At 53.5% G+C, this 20,336-nt stretch overlaps 1 protein-coding gene across 1 annotated transcript in view; it reads left to right on the top strand.

Annotated features, from left to right (window-relative positions):
- Positions 1 to 1,334: 1,334 nt before the first annotated feature.
- Positions 1,335 to 20,336, top strand: part of TIMP2 (TIMP metallopeptidase inhibitor 2) — a 35,917-nt gene continuing 16,915 nt past the window's right edge. The window contains exon 1 of the mRNA XM_038741997.1: positions 1,335 to 1,466. Within this exon, the coding sequence (XP_038597925.1) occupies positions 1,337 to 1,466 (130 nt within the window). The 5' untranslated portion in view covers positions 1,335 to 1,336. The remainder of the gene's footprint in view (positions 1,467 to 20,336) is intronic.

Genomic DNA, 20,336 nt, shown 5'->3' with positions numbered 1-20,336 from the left:
AGGAGGAGAAGGAGGAGAAGAAAGGGGGAAGGGGGAAAGGAAGAGGAGGAGGGATCTAGGAGGGAGGGAGGAGGGACTAAGGAGGGAGGGGCGGATCTGGAAGGGGAAGAGGAGGAGGAGGAGAAGGGGGAAAAAGGGGGAGGGGCAGGAGGAGGGACCTGGGAGGGAGGGGAGGATCGGGAAGGGGAAAAGGAAGAGGAGGGGGAGGAGCTGGAAGGGGAAGAGGAGAAGAAGGGGGAAAAAGGAGGAGGGGCAGGAGGAGGAGGAGGAGGAGGGGGGAAGGGGGAGGAGGGACCTAGGAGGGAGGGGCGGGCCGGGCAGGGGAAGAGGGGGAGGGGGAGGAGGAGGAGGAGGGACCAACGGGAGGGAGGAGGGACCTAGGAGGGAGGGGCGGGCCGGGAAGGGGAGGAGGAGTGGGAGGGGGAGGAGAAGAAGGGGGAAAGAGGAGGAGGGGGAGGAGGGACCAAGGAGGAGGGAAGGGGGGAGGAGGAGGAGGGGCTTAGGAGGAACAGGCGGGCCGGGAAGAGGAGGAGGAGGAGGAGGAGGGACCAAAGGGGGGGGGGAGGAGGAGGAGGGGGAAAGAGGAGAAGGGGGAGGGGGAGGAGGAGGAGGGACTTAGGAGGGAGAGGCGGGCCGGGAAGGGGAAGAGGAGGAGGAGGAGGCACCAAAGAGGAGGGGGAGGAGGAAAAGAAGGGGGAAAGAGGAGGAGGAGGAGGGAGCAAAAAGGAGGGGGAGGAGGAAAAGAAGGGGGAAAGAGGAGGAGGGGGAGGAGGAGGAGGGAGCAAAGGGGAGGAGGAGGAGGAGGAGGGGCTTAGGAGGGAGAGGCGGGCCGGGAAGGGGAAGAGGAGGCGGGACCAAAGAGAAGGGAGGAGGGTCCTAGGAGGGAGGGCCGGGCGGGTTAAGGGAACAGGAGGAGGGATCGAGGAGGAGGAGGAGGAGGAGGAGGGACCTAGGAGGGCGGGCCGGGCCGGGGGGAAGGAGGAGGGGAGAGGAAGAGGAGGAGGAGGAGGAGAAGGAGGAGGGAGAGAGGCAGGCAGGCAGGCAGGCAGGCAGGCAGCGCCCCTGGAAGAGCGAGCCCCCGGTCGGCTGCTCGGTGCCTCCTCCCCCTCGCCCGGTGCTCGCCCCCTCCGGCCCTCCATCCCTCCGGCCGTCCCTCCGTCCGTCCTCCCCTCCATCCCTCCGTCCGTCCGTCCCTCCGTCCCTCCGCCCTCCCTCCCTCCGTCCCTCCCTCCCGTCCACCCCTCCCTCCCTCCCTCCGGCCGGACGCGGGCGTCTCCGGGGGTCCCGGGGGTCCCGGGGTTCCCGGGGTGCGGGCGGTCCCGGCTGGGTCCCGGCGATGGTCCCGCTGGCGCGGCTGCCGCTGCTGCTGCTGCTGCTGCTGGGCCTGGGCCGGGCGCCCGCCCCCGCCCGGGCCTGCAGCTGCTCCCCCGCCCACCCGCAGCACGCCTTTTGCAACGCAGATGTAGGTAAGGAAGCACCGGCCTCCCTCCAAAAAGGGACACCCCCCCCGCCCATCCCCCCTAGTCACCTCCCACTTGTGGTGGTCCCCCCCCCCCCCGCCGGCCCTCCGGGCCCCAAACTTCCAGGCGCCTGGGACTTTCTCAGGGTCCCCTCCCTCCCTGGCCCCCCCTCGCCGTCCCCCCCCCCCGTCACTTGTGGCCCTCTGTCTGATCCCCCGCTGACCCTCGACCCCCTGGCCCCTCTGTCCCCCTTCCTCCCTCTGCCCCCTTGCCCCCCCCGTCCCTCGACCCCCTGGTCCCTCTGTCCCCTTCCCTCCCTTGTCCCTCTGTCCCGTCCCCCTCTGTCCCGTCCCCCTCTGTCCCTCTGTCCCCCTCTTTCCCTCTGTCCCCTTCTCTCCCTTGTCTCTCTGTCCGGTCCCCCTCTGCCCCTCGACCCCCTGGTTCCTCTGTCCCCCTCTCCTCCTCTGTCCCCTTGTTCCCCTTTTTCCCTTGTCCCTCTGTCCGGTCCCCCTCGAGCCCCTGGTCCCTCTGTCCCCCTTCCTCCCTCTGCCCACTTGCCCCCCCCGTCCCTCGACCCCCTGGTCCCTCTGTCCCCCTCTCCCTCTGTCCCTCTGTCTGGTCCCCCTCTGCCCCTCGACCCCCTGGTCCCTTCTGTCCTCTTCCCTCCCTCGTTCCTCTGCTCCCCTCTCCCTCTCTGTCCCCTTGTCCCCCTTTCTCCCTTGTCCCTCTGTCCGGCCCCCCCGCCCCTCGACCCCCTGGTCCCTCTGTCCCCCTCTCCCTCTTTGTCCCCTTATCCCCCTCTCTCTCCCCCCACCCCGTCCCTCTGTCTGGTCCCCCTCTGCCCCTCGACCCCCTGGTCCCTCATCCTTCTGTCCCCTTGCTCGTGTGTCACCTTGTCCCCGCTCTGTCCCTCGATCCCCAGGTACCTCTGTCCCTTGCCCCCCTCTCTGTCTGGTCCCCCTCGACCCCTTGGTCCCTCTGTCCCTCAACTGTCTGGTTCTTCGACGCTCTGTCCCCTTGTCCCTCCCTCTGTCCCCCGTTGCCTTATTTCCCCTCTGTCCCCCAACCCTCTGTCCCCTGGTCCCTCGTCCCTCTGCCCTGTGTCACCCTCTCTGTCCCTCTGCCCCCCTGCCCCTCCCTCCCTCTGTCTGTCCATCTCTCCCCCCCCCCCCGCCCCCTGTCCCTCTGTCTCTCCCTCCCTGCCCCTTTCCAATTCCCCCACCCCCTTTCCCTTCCTCAACCTCAAAATTCCTTCTGAAATTCCTCTCTGGAGCTCCAGAGCCAGGGAGGGGGGCCTGGGCTGGGCCAGGGGCTTGGCCGGGGCCTGGCTGGGGGACCAGGGTTGAGGGGTTCACTCCACACACACCCGAGGGGGCGAGACAGGGACCCCGGGCGGTTCCCTGGCAGCCGCAGGAGGAGGAGGAGGAGGAGGAGGAAGAAGAGGAGGAGGAGGAGGAGGGCAGGATGGAGTCCAGCTCTCCCCTCACTGGGCACTGGGCACACGGGAGGTGAGGGCGGCCTGGGTCCTGGCCGGACGTTCCCACGGTGGCCCCTGTGGGGGCTGAGCTAGCCAGGCTAGCGGTCACACTAGCCCCCATCCTGGGAGGAAGCGGGTACGGCGTGGGGGGGATGGCCGGAAAGAAAAGAGCTGACCAGCTGGATTTCTTGCCACTTACTGGGTATTAATAACCCTGTGGGTCTTTAAACCCGGGATTAGCCATGGGGGTGGGGGGGTCGGGAGGCTTTGGCCTAGGGGCTGGAACCCGGCCCCCGGAGTCACGAGGACCTGGGTTCCCATCCCGTCTGCTGGGTGACCTTGAGCAAGTCACTTCACTTTTCTGGGCCTCAGTTCCCTCATCTGAAAAGTGGGGGTGAAGACTTCTTGGCCAGGGTGGGAGAGGGACTTTGTCCAGCGCGATTTGCTTTCATTCCCCCTCGGCGCTCAGTACAGTGCCTGGCCCACAGTAAGCACTTAACAAATGCCACCGTTATTATTCCATCAGCTCGTTCTCGGGGAGACAATTCCCCAGGCTTCTGTCTCCGGGCTCCTCGCCAGCCTGCCAAGAATGGGGGTGCTGAAAGAGTCCGGGATGAGGGGGCTTTCAGGAGGACAGGGCCTGGGTTTGGCTTTTTCATTCACTCTCTTCTGGCTTTCAAAGACCCTCCCCGCTTCTCCCAAGTCGAGGAAAACTCACAGAAAGGAAGATTCCTGGAGTCAGAAGGACCTGGGGTCTCAGCTGTGCCACTTATCGGCTATGTGACCTTGATCGAGTCCCTTAATTACTCTGTGCCTCAGTTACCTCATCTGTAAAATGGGGACTGTGAGCCGCATATGGGACAGGGAGTGTGTCCAATCTGATTAGCTTAGAACAGTGCTCGACACCTAGTAAGTGCTTAACAAATACCATTATTATTATTGTTAGGAATAATAATAATAAATTCAGGGTTCTGTAGGGAAAGGGGCAGGAGGGGGACAGGAGGCGCATCCCTCCGTCTCAGATTTGAGGAGGGGGCTGCAGCAGGGACCACTTTCGGCACCTTGACTGAAAGAGGCAGTGTAGACAGGTGGAGCAGTCTAATTCATCCATCAGTGGTATTTGCTGAGCACTTACTGAGCACCAAGTGCTGTACTGAGCGCTTGGGAGAGTCCAGCACAAGTAACTTTCCGGCTCCTCTCCAGTCCCCACCACACCAGTTGACTATTCCCGACTCTTCCAGAAGCAGCGTGGCCTAGTGGAAAGAGCCCAGGCCTGGGAGTCCAAAAATCTGGATTTTAATCCCAGCTCCACCACTTGCCTACTGTGTGACTTTGGGCAAGTCACTTAACGTATCTGGGCCTCAGTTTCCTCATCGGTAAAATGGGGATTCAGTCCCCGTTCTTCCTCCTACTTAGACTGTGAGCCCCACGTGGGACCTGATTCATTCATTCATTCAATCGTATTTATTGAGCGCTTACTGTGTGCAGAGCACTGTACTAAGCGCTTGGGAAGTACAAGTTGGCAACACATAGAGACAGTCCCTACCCAACAGTGGGCTCACAGTCTAAAAGGGGGAGACAGAGAACAAAACCAAACATACTAACAAAATAAAATAAATAGAATAGATATGTACAAGTACAATAAACAGAGTAATAAATATGTACGAACATATATACATATATACAGGTGCTGTGGGGAAGGGAAGGAGGTAAGATGGGGGGGATGGAGAGGGGGACGAGGGGGAGAGGAAGGAAGGGGCTCAGTCTGGGAAGGCCTCCCGGAGGAGGTGAGCTCTCAGTAGGGCCTTGAAGGGAGGAAGAGAGCTCCCACTGTAAGTGCTTATCAAATATCACAATTATTATTTCTCAGTCTGTAAATTCGTTATGGGCATGGAACAGGTCTACTATTTCTGTTGTACTCTCCCAAGAGCTTAGTACAGTGCTCTGCACACAGTAAGTGCTCAATAAATACGACTGATTCTGGGCAGGGAACATGTCTGCTAATTTTGTTGCAGTGTACCGTCCCAAGCACTCAGTACAGCGCCCTGCACAGAGTAAGCTCCCAATTTATACTATTGATTGATTGATTCTTCCTCCTCTTCCTCCTCCCTTAAAGGGGGTCTATAGCCCCCCTCTTGATGCCATCTGCAAAGCAGCTGAGTCACATACCATGGGTCTGAGTTAGATCAGGAGGAAGCACGTGGAGCCCGGGAATGTTGGGGGCACTTGGCTCTGGGAACGGAGGGAAGCGGTGAGAAGCGGGGCGGCCTAGCGGAGAGAGGCAGGGAGCCAGAGGACCTGGGTTCTCACCCCGGCTCCACCGCTGGGTGACCTTGGACAAGTCACTGCCGTTCTCTGGGCCTCAGTCTCTTCATCGGTCTAATCAATCAATCAATCAGTCGTATTTATTGAGCGCTTACTGTGTGCAGCGCTTGGGAAGTACAAGTTGGCAACATATAGAGACAGTCCCTACCCGACAGTGGGCTCACAGTCTAAAAGGGGGAGACATATATATGTGTATATATACATATGCACACACACAATATATATATGTATATATACACATATATAGTATATACGTGTGTGTGTAGATACAGATACATAGATGGATGAGCCCCCGTTATTCATTCATTCATTCATTTATTTAATCATACTGATTGAGCGTTTAGTGTGTGCAGAGCACTGGACTAAGCGCTCGGAGATATTCCCTGAGCTGAGGCCTCACCCCTTGAAGAGGGAGCCCCCCACCAAGCCTTCATTCATTCATTCACTCAATCGTATTTATTGAGTGCCTACTGTGTGCAGAGCACTGGACTAATGGGGGTTCAACACCTGATGTCCCCCGACTAAGGCTGTGAGCCCCGTGGTGGGAGGGGCTGGATCGGCCCTGATTGCAGGGGGTCTAGACCCCAGTATTTAGTAATAATAATCATCACTGGGGTTTGTGTCAGGTGCTTATTATGTGCCTAGGACTGTACTTGAAGCAGCGTGAATCAATCAATCAATCAATCGTATTTATTGAGCGCTTACTGTGTGCAGAGCACTGGACTACGCGCTTGCGAAGTACAAGTTGGCAACATATAGAGACAGTCCCTACCCAACAGTGGGCTCACAGTCTAAAAAGGGGAGACAGAGAACAAAACCGAACATACTAACAAAATAAATTAAATTAAATAAATAAATAGTGGAAAGAGCACGGGCTTTGGGTTCAAGTCCTGGCTCTGCCAATTATCAGCTGTGTGACTTTGGACAAGTCATTTCTCTGTGCCTCAGTTACCTCATCTGTAAAATGGGGATTAAGACCGTGAGCCCCGGGTGGGACAACCTGATTACTTTGTAACCTCCCCAGCGCGTAGAACAGTGCTTTGCCCATAGTAAGCGCTTAATAAATGCCATTATTATTATTATTATTACTAAGCGATGGGGTAGGGACAAGATCATGAGGTCCCCTGGTCTAAGGAGGAGGGAGAACGGGGATTGACTCCCCATTCTGCCGATGAGGGACCTGGGGCCCAGAGAAGGGAAGTGATTTGCCCAAGATCACACAGAGGCCAAGGGGCGAAGCCGGGATAAGAGCCCAGGTCCTTCTGACTCTCGGCAGATTAGTGCTAAGCCAGGCCTGTACGGACAAATCCCCTCTGTCCGCACAACGGTTCCAAAGCATCTCCTTCCGTAGCAACGAGAGCCGGGAATGGCGTTAAGGGAGGAGAAGGTTGGGAATGGCCAGGGTGACCGGAGACGGCTTATCTCTCCACGGGAGCGATTTCGCCCACCAGGCAAATGGCGGAGCGGGTTTAAAAAAATCATAAAATCATCATGGTACTTGTTAAGGGCTAACTCTGTGCCAAGCACTGTTCCAAGCGCTGGGGTGGGAATAAGTTAATCAGGTTGGACGCGGTCCCTGTCCCACATGGGGTTCACACTCTTAATCCCCGTTCTGCAGATGATGTAACTGAGGCCCAGAGAAGTGAAATGAGTTGCCCAAGGTCACACAGCGAAGTGACTCGACCAAGGCCGCCCGCCAGGCAAATGGCGGAGTGGGTTTAAAAAAACCATAAAATCATCGTGGTACTTGTTAAGGGCTAACTCTGTGCCAAGCACTGTTCCAAGTGCTGGGGTGGGAATAAGTTAATCAGGTTGGACGCGGTCCCTGTCCCACATGGGGCTCACACTCTTAATCCCCGTTTTGCAGATGATGTAACTGAGGCCCAGAGCAGTGAAATGAGTTGCCCAAGGTCACACGGCAGTCATATGGCGGAACTGGGAGTAGAACCATGGCATAGTGGGCAGCTTTCTGTGATCCCCACGTTTTGGAGAAAAGATGAACCAGAGACAAGGGGATGAACAACCCTCCCTCTGTAACCCTCTTACCTGTTAGACTGGAGGCAGTGTGGCTTAGTAGATAGAGCACGGATCTGGGATTCATAAGGTCCTGGGTTCTAGTCCCAGCTATGTCTACTGTGTCCAACCTGATTAATTATCTACCCCAACGCTTGGTATAGGCAGTCAGTCAGTAAATCGTATTTCCTGAGTGTTTACCCAGCGCTTAGAACAGGACTTATGTTTGTACATATTCATTACTCTATTTATTTATTTATTTATTTATTTATTTTACTTGTACATATCTATTCTATTTTATTTTGTTAGTATGTTTGGTTTTGTTCTCTGTCTCCCCCTTTTAGACTGTGAGCCCACTGTTGGGTAGGGACTGTCTCTATATGTTGCCAATTTGTCCTTCCCAAGCGCTTAGTACAGTGCTCTGCACATAGTAAGCGCTCAATAAATACGATCGATGATGATGATGATGATGACTTTGCACATAATAATAATGGCATTTGTTAAGTGTTTACTATTATTATTATTACTGTGTGCAGAGCGCTCTACTAAATACTTGGGAGAGTCTGATAGAACAATAGAACAGACACATTCCCTGCCCACAACTAGCTTGCAGTCTAGAGGGGGAGACAGATGTTAATATCGATAAATATAATAACAGATATGGATGTAATCCAGCGCTTAGAACAGTGCTTTGCACATAGTAAGCGCTTAACAAATACCATCATCATCATCATAAGTGCTGTGGGGCTGGGAGAGGGGAGGAATAAAGGGAGCGAGTCAGAGAGGGAGAAGAGAAAAGGAGGGCTAGGTCAGGGAAGGCCTCTTGGAGGAGTTGGACTTTCAAAGAGGTTTGAAGTTGGGAGAGTCATTGTCTGTCGGATATGAAGAGGGAGGGCGTTGCAGGCCAGAGGCCGGATGCGGGCGAGGGGTTGGCGCGCGACGTAGGCCAGATCGAGGGACAGTGAGTAGGTTGGCATTAGAGGAGCCAACCGTGCGGGCTGGGTTGTAATAGGAGAGCAGCAAGGTGAGGTAAGAGGGAGGCGAGCTGATTGAAGGCCTTAAAGCTGATGGCGATGAGTTTCTGTTCGACGCGGAGGTGGATGGGCAACTCCGGGAGGGTCTTGAGGAAGGGGAAAACACGGACTGAACGTTTTTGTAGAAAAATGATCCGGGCAGCAGAGTGAAGTGTGGACTGGAGCGGGGAGAGACAGGAATCTCTACAGTGCCTGGCACATAGTAAGTGTTTAACAAATACTGTAACCACTCCCACCTTCCCTCTTCAAAAAAAACCCAAAAACAGGGGGTCTCTTTGCTGTAGAGAAACCTAAGGCGTCCACCCTTCCCCAGAAACATTAGTAGGGCTGTTTGCCAGGGAGGCTAAGGTGATGTACCGGTGTCTGCTCCTGCCCATTCTTCGGCTCACTGCCATCCTGGGAATCAGGAGATGTGAGTTTGAGCCTCGGCTCTGCCCCAGCCCAGCCTGTCGTCTGACCTTGGGCTAATCCCTTCACCTCCCAGGTCCTCCTCCGTTTCCTCGCCCGTCCCATGAGGAGAAATCCCCCTCCTCCTTCTTAGATCCCACCATCTTAGATCCCACCGTCTTGCATTGATGCCCACGCCTGGCACGGCGCCTGGCATGTGTTTGGCACTCCGTAAGGACCGTCGCTGGCAGAGGGACCACGGCGAGACCAGCTGGGCTTGTGTAGCGGATGATTTTAGTGCCAAGCAGAGAAATCACAGCTGCCAGTCGACTCCCCCCATCGCTGGCCGTGCCTCTCGCCCCTTCCCTCTCTTTGCGGGGGGGGGCCGAGCTTCTTCTTCTTCTGATGATGGTGGTATTTGTTAAGCACTTACTATGTGTCAAGCACTGTTCTAAGCGCTGGGGTAGATAGAAGCTAATCAGGTTGGACACAGTCCTCGTCCCACATGGGGCTCACGGTCTTCATCCCCATTTTCCAGATAGGGAATTGAGGCCTAGAGAAGAGAAGTGACTTGCCCAAGGTCACACAGCAGACAAATGGCGGGGCTGGGATGAGAACCCAGGTCCTTCTGATGCCCAGGCCACTGGGCTACGCGGTTTCTGGCTCCCCGTGCCCACCCCAAAAACCCGCCTAATTCTCTCCACCACATTCTGTTCACACGCTTGGTCAATCAAAGGTCCCTACTGAGCACTTATTATGTGCAGAGCATTATACTAAGCGCCTGGTCCTGCCATCTACTTGGATGTCCTGCCGCCACCTCAAACTTAACATGTCCAAAACAGAGCTCCTTATCCCCCCTCCTCTCCCGAACTTTCCCTTCTCTATAGAAGGTACAACCATCCTTCCCGGCTCACGAGCCCATAACCTTGGTGTCATCCTTAACTCCGCTCTCTCATTCAATCCACATATCCAACCCGTCACCAATACCTGTCAGTCTCACCTTCACAACATCGCCAAGATCCACCCTTTCCTCCCCATCCAAACCGTTACCACGTTAGTACAGTCACTCATCCTATCCCACCTAGATTACTGCATCAGCCTCCTTTCTGACCTCCCAACCTCCTGCCTCTCCCCACTCCAGTCCATACTTCACGCTGTGCCCGGATTATCTTCCTACAGAAATGTTGAGGGCTCAAATCCACCTCTGTATCAAACAAAAGCTCCTCACTACTGACTTTAAAGCTCTCCATCACCTTGCCCCCTCCTACCTCACCTCCCATCTCTCCTTCTCCATCCCAGCCCACACCCTCCTCTCTTCTGCCTTCTCACTGTGCCTTCATCTCCCCTGTCTTGCCGCCAACCCCTGACCCCCGTCCTACCTGAGTCCTGGAAAGCCTCCCCCCCAAATCCACCGGACAATCACTCTCTTCCCCTTCAAAGCCCTACTGAATGCGCATCTCCTCCAAGAGGCCTTCCCAGACTAAGCCCCACTTTTCCTAAGTCTCCCACTCCCATCTGCATCACCCTGACTCTTCCCCCCCCCGCCCCACAGCACTTATGTGTTATATCTGTTATTTTATTTATTTATATTGATGCCTGTTTACTTGTATTGATATCTGTCTTCCCCCCTCTAGATGGTGAGCTCGTTGTGGACAGGGATTATCTCTTTTTATTGCTGTATTGTACTTTCCAAGCGCTTAGTACAGTGCTCTGCACACAGTAAGCGCTCAATAAATACGATTGAATGAGCTGGGATTCGAACCCAGGTCCTTTGACTCCCAGGCTGGGCTCTTTCCATCTGCTTCTAGGAGAAGCAGCGTGGCTCAGTGGCAAGAGCCCGGGCTTTGGATTCAAATCCCGGTGCCACCAATTGTCAGCTGTGTGACTTTGGGCAAGTCACTTCACTTCTCTGGGCTTCGGTGACCTCATCTGTAAAATGGGGATTAAGACTGTGAGCCCCCAGTGGGACAACCTGATTACTGTGTAACCTCCCCAGCGCTTAGAACAGTGCTTTGCACATAGCACTTAATAAATGCCATTATTATTATTATTATTATTATTATTATTATTATTATTATCTCTAATCTAGGTGAAATACCTGGTGGGGGGACAGGGGGCGCTGTTCCATTGGTCTCTTTGAATTGGCACCATGGAATCAATCAATCAATCAATCACATTTATTGAGCACTTTTTCCGTGAAGAGCACTGTACTAAGCGCTTGGGAGAGTAAAATAAAGTTGTTAGAGCAGAGCCCTGCCTTCAAGGGCTGACAGTCTAGGGGGGGAACACAGTCACAAAAATAACTACAGATAAGGGGAAGTAAGAGCATTTAAAGCAGGTAGGTAAATGCTGAAGTTGGGATGTATTCCAAACTCATTCAATCATACCGAATACCGCATTCAGTCAGATTTATTGAGCACTTACTAGGTGCAAAGCACTGTACTAAGCACTTGGGAGAGGACAATATAACAACAAACAGGCACATTCCCTGCCCACAGTGAGCTCACAGTACTTAGGGAATGCAAAGTGCCTCACATTATTAGAGTTATTACGATGTTTGTTAAGTGCTTTCCATGTGCAAAGTGCTGGGACAGGACCCAGAATAATCAGTTCAGGCACAGTTCCTGCCCCACATGGGGGTCCCCAACCCAAGAGGGAGGGCAGACATAATAATAATAATAATGATGGTATTTGTTAAGCGTTTACTATGTGCAAAGCACTGTTCTAAGCACTGGGGAGGTGAAAAGGTGATTGGGTTTCCCAAGTGGGGGCTCACAGTTTTTATCCCCATTTTACAGATGAGGTAACTGAGGCCCAGAGAAATGAAGTGACTTGCCCGGAGTCACACAGCTGACAGTTGGCGGAGCCGGGATTTGAACCCATGACCTCTGACTCCAAAGCCCGGGCTCTTTCCATCTTCTCCCTATTTTACAGAAGAGGAAACTGAGGCCCAGAGAGGAGGAGGGACTTGCCCAAGGTCACCCAGCAGGGCGGGACCGGAACCCAGGCCTCCTGCCCCTTCAGTCTAAACAAGCCCAAGAACATTGGGGGCTGGAATCAATCAATTAAGCATATTTATTGAGTGCTTACTGTGTGCAGAGTACTGTAATAAGCGCTTGGGAGAGTACAGTATAACGATTTAACTGCCCAGTGTCCTGGCTGCCCCTTGGCTGGACTGGGTATGTGTGTGTGTTTGTGTGTGTGTGCGTATGCTGAGATCTGATTCCGGAGTGGAGGCAAGAGTGGTCGGAGATGTGAATGGCCACAGTATCTGGTGTCAATCAATCAATCAATCAATCGTATTTATTGAGCGCTTACTGTGTGCAGAGCACTGTACTAAGTGCTTGTCCTCAGTGTCCGGCATCCTCAGTGTCCAACACCACAATGTCCAAGGTCCTCAGTGTCCCGCGGCCCCAGACTCCATCCCTCCAGGGCCCTGGGGGCTCCTTCTTGTGGAGCTGCTCTGAGGTCATCATCATCATCATCAATTGTATTTATTGAGCGCTTACTGTGTGCAGAGCACTGTACTAAGCGCTTGGGAAGTACAAATTGGCAACATATAGAGACAGTCCCTACCCAACAGTGGGCTCGCAGTCTAAAAGGGGGAGACAAAACCAAACATACTAACAAAATAAAATAAATAGAATAGATATGTACAAGTAAAATAAATAAATAAATAGAGTAATAAATACTCTATTTAAATAAATATAAATAAATCGCCACTGGATGCCGCTTCCCCGGGGGTTGACCGGGCCGTGGCCTGGGCAGGGAGGGCAGGGACGGGCTGTGAGCCCACTGTTGGGTAGGGACTATCTCTATATGTTGCCAATTTGTACTTCCCAAGTGCTTAGTACAGTGCTCTGCACATAGTAAGCGCTCAATAAATACGATTGATGATGATGAGAGCAGCCCTAGACTGGCGGGGAGGGCGGGGACAAGATGCGGGGCAGCTGACTGGGCCACGAGCAAGGCCGCCGTCTCCAGCCTTGGATTTATTTCAAATTTTTTTTTTATGGTATTCATTAAGCACTTACTATGTGCCAGGTACTGTACTAAGCACCATGGGAGGTACAAGATAATCAGATAAATACAGTTGAGTGGGTGAATGAACAGCAGGCAGGGGCTGGAGCTAGGATTAGAACCCAGGTCCTTCTAACTCCCATGCCCAGGCTCTATCCACTAGACCACACTGCTCCAACTTGTACTTCCCAAGCGCTTAGTACAGTGCTCTGCACACAGTAAGCGCTCAATAAATACGATTGATTGATTCTCTTCCTAAATGCTGGGGTAGACACCAACTAATCAGCTCCCATATGGGGCTCACAGTCTAAGTAGGAGGGAGAACAGGGATTGTGGAATCTGCATTTTGCAGATGAGGGAACTGAGTCCCACAGAAGTAAAGTGACTTGCCCGAGGTCACACAGAAGACAAGCGGCAGGGCCGGGATTAGAACCCAGGTCCTCTGACTCCCGGGCCCAGCCTCTTTCCACTAGGCCACGCTGATCCTCAGGGTTTTCCCAGAAACCCGCCTTTCCAGGAACCAGCCCTTCCCTGTCTTGGCAATCGGAGGAAGCTCCTTTTCAACACAACGACAGAGAAGCAGTATGGCCTAATGGATAGGGCACATACAGCAGACAAGCGGCAGAGCCGTGATTAGAACCCAAGTCCTCCTGACTTCCCGGGCCGTGCTCCATCCATTAAAACATGCAGCCACTCATTACTGTTTCAGAGTTGGGGGGGCCCTTCCTTGTCCCCTCCCTTTCACCTCCGTCTCCCGCTGTCCCCCCCTACGCTGCTCCGGGCCGGAGCTCTGATTTCCAGAGTGGGCCTTGGCGGATAAAGTGCAGTGCAGAGAATTTCCCTCCACAAAGCCGCACTGTTCCGAACCATTCCTCCCGGGATTGGGGGGGGATGCATTTTTTGCAAATGATTCAGAAGCATGTGAGTGAAATCCACTGGAGCCCGCTCGCTGCTTATTGCTTGCTGCTGCTGCGGTCCTGCTACAGGAGCTGGGACCCCCTCCCTCCCCCATTCCCCGATCACTAAAGCTAGAAGGGGGGCCCAATCCCACGCCCCCCGAGCCTGAGAGGGGGTGTCGACCCCTCGGCACCAAGCGGCAGGTGTCTGACTCCCCCCGCTCCTTTTTTCATAGATTTGTTAAACACTTACTACGCGCCAGGCACTGTGCTAAGATCTGTCTCCCCTTTCTAGACTGTGAGCCTGTTGTTGGGTAGGGACCGTCTCTAGATGTTGCCGACTTGTACTTCCCAAGCACTTAGTACAGTGCTCTGCACACAGTAAGCGCTCAGTAAATACGACTGAATGAATGAATCCAAGCTAGTCACAGTCAGCAGCCCCGTTTTACAGATGAGGGAACTGAGGCCAGTGAGAAATAGAGCGGGTCAGTGGCGTCTCTGGGGAGGGGGATTCGCCTCCTCTGCCAAGTTTGGGGGAACATTGTTGTGAGCCCACTTATAGCGTGTGTGTGTTGGTAGTCAATAAGTTGTGTTTATTGAGTGCTTACTATTCATTCATTCATTCATTCAATCGTATTTATTGAGTGCTTACTATGTGCAGAGAACTGTACTAAGCGCTGAGGAGAGTCCAGTCGAGCAATAAAACAGACACATTGCCTGTCTTGCATTCCCCTCCCTTCTCTCTCCCTCTTCTGCCGGTCTCCTCCCCTGCCTCTCTGAGTGGTGGCTTTGGGCGTGGGCTTAGGGCACGTTCCAGGGTTTTCTTCCTCCTCATCCTCGCTCCCCCCAAGGCCCGAGTAGACGTCGGTTCAGACCCAGCTGGACTCTACTTTGCTGCCTCATTTTCCTCCTGGGTACTAGTGGTGTTTTTTAAGGGCTTACTGGTGCCAGGCACACAGTCCCTGTCCCACATGGGGCTTCCAGTCTTCATCCCCATTTTACAGATGAGGGAAGCGAGGCCCAGAGAAGCGAAGCGACGTGCCCGAAGCCACACAGCAGACGAGTGGCAGAGCCAGGATTAGAAGCCACGATCTTCTGATTCCCAGGCCTGTGCTCTTCTCTACTCGATCGTGCTGCTTCTCATCATGAGCACCCCCAACCTTCTCCCCAAAGGCCCCACATCATCATCATCAATCATATTTATTGAGCGCTTAGGGTGTGCAGAGCACTGTAGTAAGCGCTTGGGAAGTACAAGTTGGCAACATATAGAGACAGTCCCTACCCAACAGTGGGCTCACAGTCTAAAAGGGGGAGACAGAGAACAAAACCAAACATACTAACAAAATAAATAGAATAGATATGTACAAAAAATATGGAACGCTTCACGAATTTGCGTGTCGTCCTTGCGCAGGGATGACACAAGGATGTCCCACAGACTGGAGGCAGGGTTCTCGACCAGAGGCGACCCTCCCCTATGTCCCCCGGCCCCCTCCCAGGGACTCAGTGGGCCGTTGGAAAGGAGAAAATGACAGTCCTGTTGGATCCGATTTCCTACTCTAAAAAGAGTGAGATTGGAGAGCGCTTAGGCTCTGGTTCTCCCCCTGGCAGGCGGTGGGGAGTGAAGTGGGAACTTAGAGAACGAGCCAGAGGCCGCGGAGGGGTCGGAATTAGGGGATGTCGGGGGGAAGAGGAGGAATGAGGGATCCAGAAACCTCCCAGCCCCCCGTCTCTGCTGTCTTGGGAAAAAGACCCTCGGGTGGATGGGGCAGGAGCAGTCAAACCTCGAGAGTAAGAGCGCTTCACATTTTCCACAATGTTCTCACGTTCGCTCACCTCATCCTCATCTGGCTATCCCCGTGAGGTCAGGAGTGACGGGGCTTGTGATCCCCGTGAGCCCACTGTTGGGTAGGGACTGTCTCTATACGTTGCCAACTTGTACTTCCCCAGCGCTTAGTACAGTGCTCTGCACACAGTAAGCGCTCAATAAATACGATCGAATGAATGAATCCAAGCTAATCCGGTCGGACAGAGTCACAGTCAGCATCCCCGTTTTACAGATGAGGGAACTGAGGCCAGTGAGAAATAGAGCGGGTCAGTGGCGTCTCTGGGGAGGGGGATTCGCCTCCTCTCTGCCAAGTTTGGGGGAACATCGTTGTGAGCCCACTTATAGCGTGTGAACAGATGAGGAAACTGAGGCCCAGACAGGTTAAGTGCAGAGCTGGGTAAGAAGCAGTGGGGCCTAGCGGATAGAGCCCAGGCCTGAGAGTCAGAAGGACCTGAGTTCTAAATCCCGACTCTGCTACTTGTCCGCTGTGAGACCTTAGGAGAGTCACTTCTCTGTGCCTCAGTTCCCTCGTCTGTAAAATGATACTTTAAGCCCTATAGAGCCTGGGCCCAGGAATCAGAAGGACCTGGGTGCTAATCCTGGCTCCGCCACCACCTGCTCTGTGACCTTAGGTCAGTCACCTCACTTCTCTGGGCCTCGGTTTCTTCAACTGTAAAATGGGGATGAAGAACTGAGAGCCCTGTTTGGGACAGGGACTGTGTCTAACCTGATGACCTCGTATCTATCCCAGCGCTTAGAGCAGTGCCTGGTGCGTAGTAAGTGCTTAACAAATACAGTTATTATGTGGGACAGGGACTGTGCCCAACCCCATTAGCTTCTATCTACCCCAGCGCTTAGTACAGTGCCTGTCACATTGTAAGCACATAACAAATACCAAAAAAACAAACAAAAAGAAATAGAATTGGACCGACACCACGGAGCTTTGTTAAGCTAAATGAAGGCACGATCGTCTCTCCCAAAATGTCTGCCGGAGCCTGCGGGATTGAGCTAGAGATTATCAGCTCGATCTAGGGGGTTCTCCAACCTCCCTTCCTTAGGAATTTTTCCACTGATGCCTCTAGTTTAGGGCTGCCTTGCGAATAAGGACCAAAATTACCAGCTCACGTCTTTTCCAACCAACCTTCAGCCCCAAAGGGAGCGAGAGGAGAATAAGTGGTGACGCTATTTTTTTTTTAATGGTATTTGTTAAGCCCTTACTATGTGTCAAGCACTGTTCTAAATACTGGGACAAATCCAAGTTTATCGTGTTGTACACAGTCCCTGTTCCACACGGAGCTCACAGTCTAAGTAGGAGGGAGAACACAGTGTGCCCTAGGGGAAAGAGCACAGGCCTGAAAGTCAGAGAACCTGGGTTCTCATCCCAGTTTGCCACTCGTCTGCTACCTAATCATTTGGACAAGTCTTTTCACTTCTCTGTGCCTCAACAACCTCATCTGTAAAATGGGGATTACATCTGTGAGCCCCATGTGGGACGTGGACTGTGTCCAACCTGATTAACTTGTATCTGCCCCAGTAGTTAGTAACAATGAAAATAATATTATTTATTTGTTGAGCATTTATGCGCCAGACACTATACTAAGCGCTGGGGTGGATACAATCAGATTGGGTTGGACACAGTCCCTGCCCCACATGGGGCTCACAGTCTTAATCCCCATTGTACAGATGAGGTAACTGAAGTACAGGGACATGAAATAACTTGCCCAAGGTCACAGAGCAGATTAGTGGCCGAGCCAAGATTAGAACCCAGGTCTTCTGATTACCAGGCCCGGGTTCTTTCCACTGGTTCAGTCTTCCCAGATGGAGCGGCCTTGGGACTCCGGAGCGGGAGAGACAATTCCCAGCACGCGTTTCTGGTTCCAGGGTCAGCACCGGGGGAGGTCTAGGGGAGATTTGGGATGAAGGGAGGCTGGGCCTCGGACTACAGGCTGACCAGGGGATTTGGGGGTCCTCCTCCTTTGGCCGAGCCAAGATTAGAACCCAGGTCTTCTGATTACCCGGCCCAGGATCTTTCCACTGGTTCAGTCTTCCCAGATGGAGCGGCCTTGAGACTCCAGAGCAGGAGAGACAATTCCCAGCACGCGTTTCTGGTTCCAGGGTCAGCACCGGGAGAGGTTTAGGGGAGATTTGGGATGAAGGGAGGCTGGGCCTCGGACTACAGGCTGACCAGGGGATTTGGGGGTCCTCCCCCTTTGGCCGAGCCAAGATTAGAACCCAGGTCTTCTGATTACCAGGCCCAGTTTCTTTCCACTGGTTCAGTCTTCCCAGATGGAGCGGCCTTGGGACTCCGGAGCGGGGGAGACAATTCCCAGCATGAGTTTCTGGTTCCAGGGTCGGCACCGGGGGAGGTCTAGGGGAGATTTGGGATGAAGGGAGGCTGGGCCTCAGACTACAGGCTGACCAGGAGATTTGGGGGTCTTCCCCCTTTGAGAACCTCCTGGGTCCCCTTCCCGGTCGGACAGCTGACCTCTGAGTGATCCCAAGTCACGGAGGCCTGGAGCATTCCTCGGTCCCCTCCCCCGCCCCCACCCCCGGCCTGCGTGTTTATCGCAATCCGTGTTTCTCTCGTTCCATCGGACTTGGCCTCCCTCCCACCTCCACTCCCTGTTTCTTGAGCCAGAGCCGAGACTCAGCAGAAGCAGCTGGTCCCAGACACGAGCCCGGAGCCCTCCGGTGGTAGTAAAATCAGGAAGGCCAGGAGTCGGGGGAACTGGGTTCCGATCCCGGCTCCGCCACTTGTTGCAGCGTGACCTTGGGCCAGTCGCTTCCCTTCTCTGTTAAGTGGGGTATTCGATGCCTGTTGTCCCTTCGGGAGCCCTAGACAGAACAGGGCCTGGGTCCAACCTGAAAATCTTGTATCTACCCCAGCGCTTCATACGTAGTGCTTAACAAATACCCCCAGTAATATTCCGGAGGGCTGGTGAAACGGGAGCGAGATAGCACGGGAGTGGGAGAGACGGAAGAAGAAATAAACAGACAGCAGGAGGTGGAGAGGGAGAGAGAGAAGGTGAGAGAAAGAGTGCTAGCCTGCCAAACTAATCCTCATGCAACATGTATCAAATGTGTCTTCTCATTTCTAACTTGATTTATGCCAGAAATCCTGTTATTCCATGTTGCCTGATTTAGGAAAAACAGCACACACACTTCAGGCACTTCTGAACTGGGTACCGTAAAGAGACGCAGCGTGGTCTAGTGGGTAGAGCATGGGCCTGAAAGTAAGAAGATTGTGGGTTCTAATCCCGGCTCTGCTTCTTGTCTACAGTGTGACCAAGGGCAAGTCACTTAGCTTCTTCTCTGTGCCTCAGTTACCTCATCTGTAAAATAGGGATTGAGACAGTGAGGTCCATGTGGGACAGGGACTGCGTCCAACCCGATTTGCTTGCGTCCACCCCAGTGCTTAGTGCCTGACACATAGTAAGCACTTAACAAATACTGTAGTTAATTATTATTGTTACTACGAGATAATCCCAAACAATTTCTGGCCCTCGAGAAGCTGACCAACTAAAGAGAAAGGGACAGGGTGGATAATAACCCAAATAACCTTAATCCACAAGGGTCGGGAGCCTGAAAACTAATCTAAAATTGATGCGAGCACAGCCTGGAATGCGTAAACCCAGATTACAGAGTTATTTGTAAATTCATAAGTGAAAATCCTTCATTCCAAGTGTGTAGTAGTAATAACAATAGTCTTAGTATTCATTCATTCATTCAATCATATTTATTGAGCACTTACTGTGTGCAGAGCACTGTACTAAGCGCTTGGGAAGTACAAGTTGGCAACATATAGAGACGGTCCCTACCCAACAGTGGGCTCACAGTCTATGTAGTAGTAATAATAGAGGTTGTAGTGATGGTGGTAACAGTAGCAGTAGTAGCTAGTTGTGGGCAGGGAATGGGTGTGTTTATTGTTATATCGTCCTCTCCCAAGGACTTAATTTAATTAATGATGGTATTTGTTAAGCGCTTTCTATGTGCAAAGCACTGTTCTAAGTGCTGGGGTAGATACAAGGTGATCAAGTTGCCCCACGTGGGGTTCACAGTCTTAATCCCCTTTTTACGGATGAGGTAACTGAGGCTCAGAGAAGTTAAGTGACTTGCCCGAGGTCCAACAGCAGACATGCAGCGGAGCCGGGATTAGAACCCATGACCTCTGACTCCCAAGCCCGGGTTCTTCCCACTGAGCCACGCTGCTTCTCAAGTCCAGTGCTCCGCACACAGAAAGTGCTCAAGAAATACAAACGACCGACCGACTAGTGGAAGCGCACGGGTCAGGGAATCAGGGAACCTGGGTATTTTATCCCCATTTTCCAGATGAGGAACCTGAGGCCCAGAGAGGTTAAATGAGTTGGGTGGTGTGCCCCGGCGGTGGGATTGGAACCCAGGTGTCCCCCGAGTCTCGTGCGGGGGCCTCAAGCTCAACAGCGGAGTCCCCAGGCTCTTCCTCTTCCTCCTGCATCTTCCAAATGTCCCCTCTTCGGGCCCGGAGAGCCTCCCTCGGCTCCGGTTTTCCACCTTCCGAGCTGTCCCGACTTCTGCTAGCTCTACAGGGATTGTTTTTCCAGGCTCCTTGGGGAGAGGAAGTGGCGTCATGTGGTCGCCTGCCCCCGTGCCAGGCTGGAGGGGCTGAGGCCGGGGGAGACTGGGAGCTTGGGGCGAGGGGGAGGGGAACGCTGCGGTAACTTCGAATTAAGTTGACGTCGGGCATTCCGCTATCCAACATCTGGCCGCGGCTTTGTCCGTGAGGGTGTCACCCTTCCTGTCAGGCCCAGATGGTTCATAGCGGTGGTCTGGACGGGAAAAGCAATCTAACGTCGCGGTGGCGAAAGGGAGGCCGCGTTGTCTGGGGTGATGCAGGCGGGACCAGGGCGGAGCCGGAAAAAT

The sequence above is a fragment of the Tachyglossus aculeatus genome, unplaced genomic scaffold (assembly GCF_015852505.1).
Source record: "Tachyglossus aculeatus isolate mTacAcu1 unplaced genomic scaffold, mTacAcu1.pri SUPER_34, whole genome shotgun sequence".
NCBI lineage: Eukaryota > Metazoa > Chordata > Mammalia > Monotremata > Tachyglossidae > Tachyglossus > Tachyglossus aculeatus.
The sequence above is the reverse complement of the archived record's forward strand: the minus strand, read 5'-3'. Positions and strand labels throughout refer to the sequence as shown.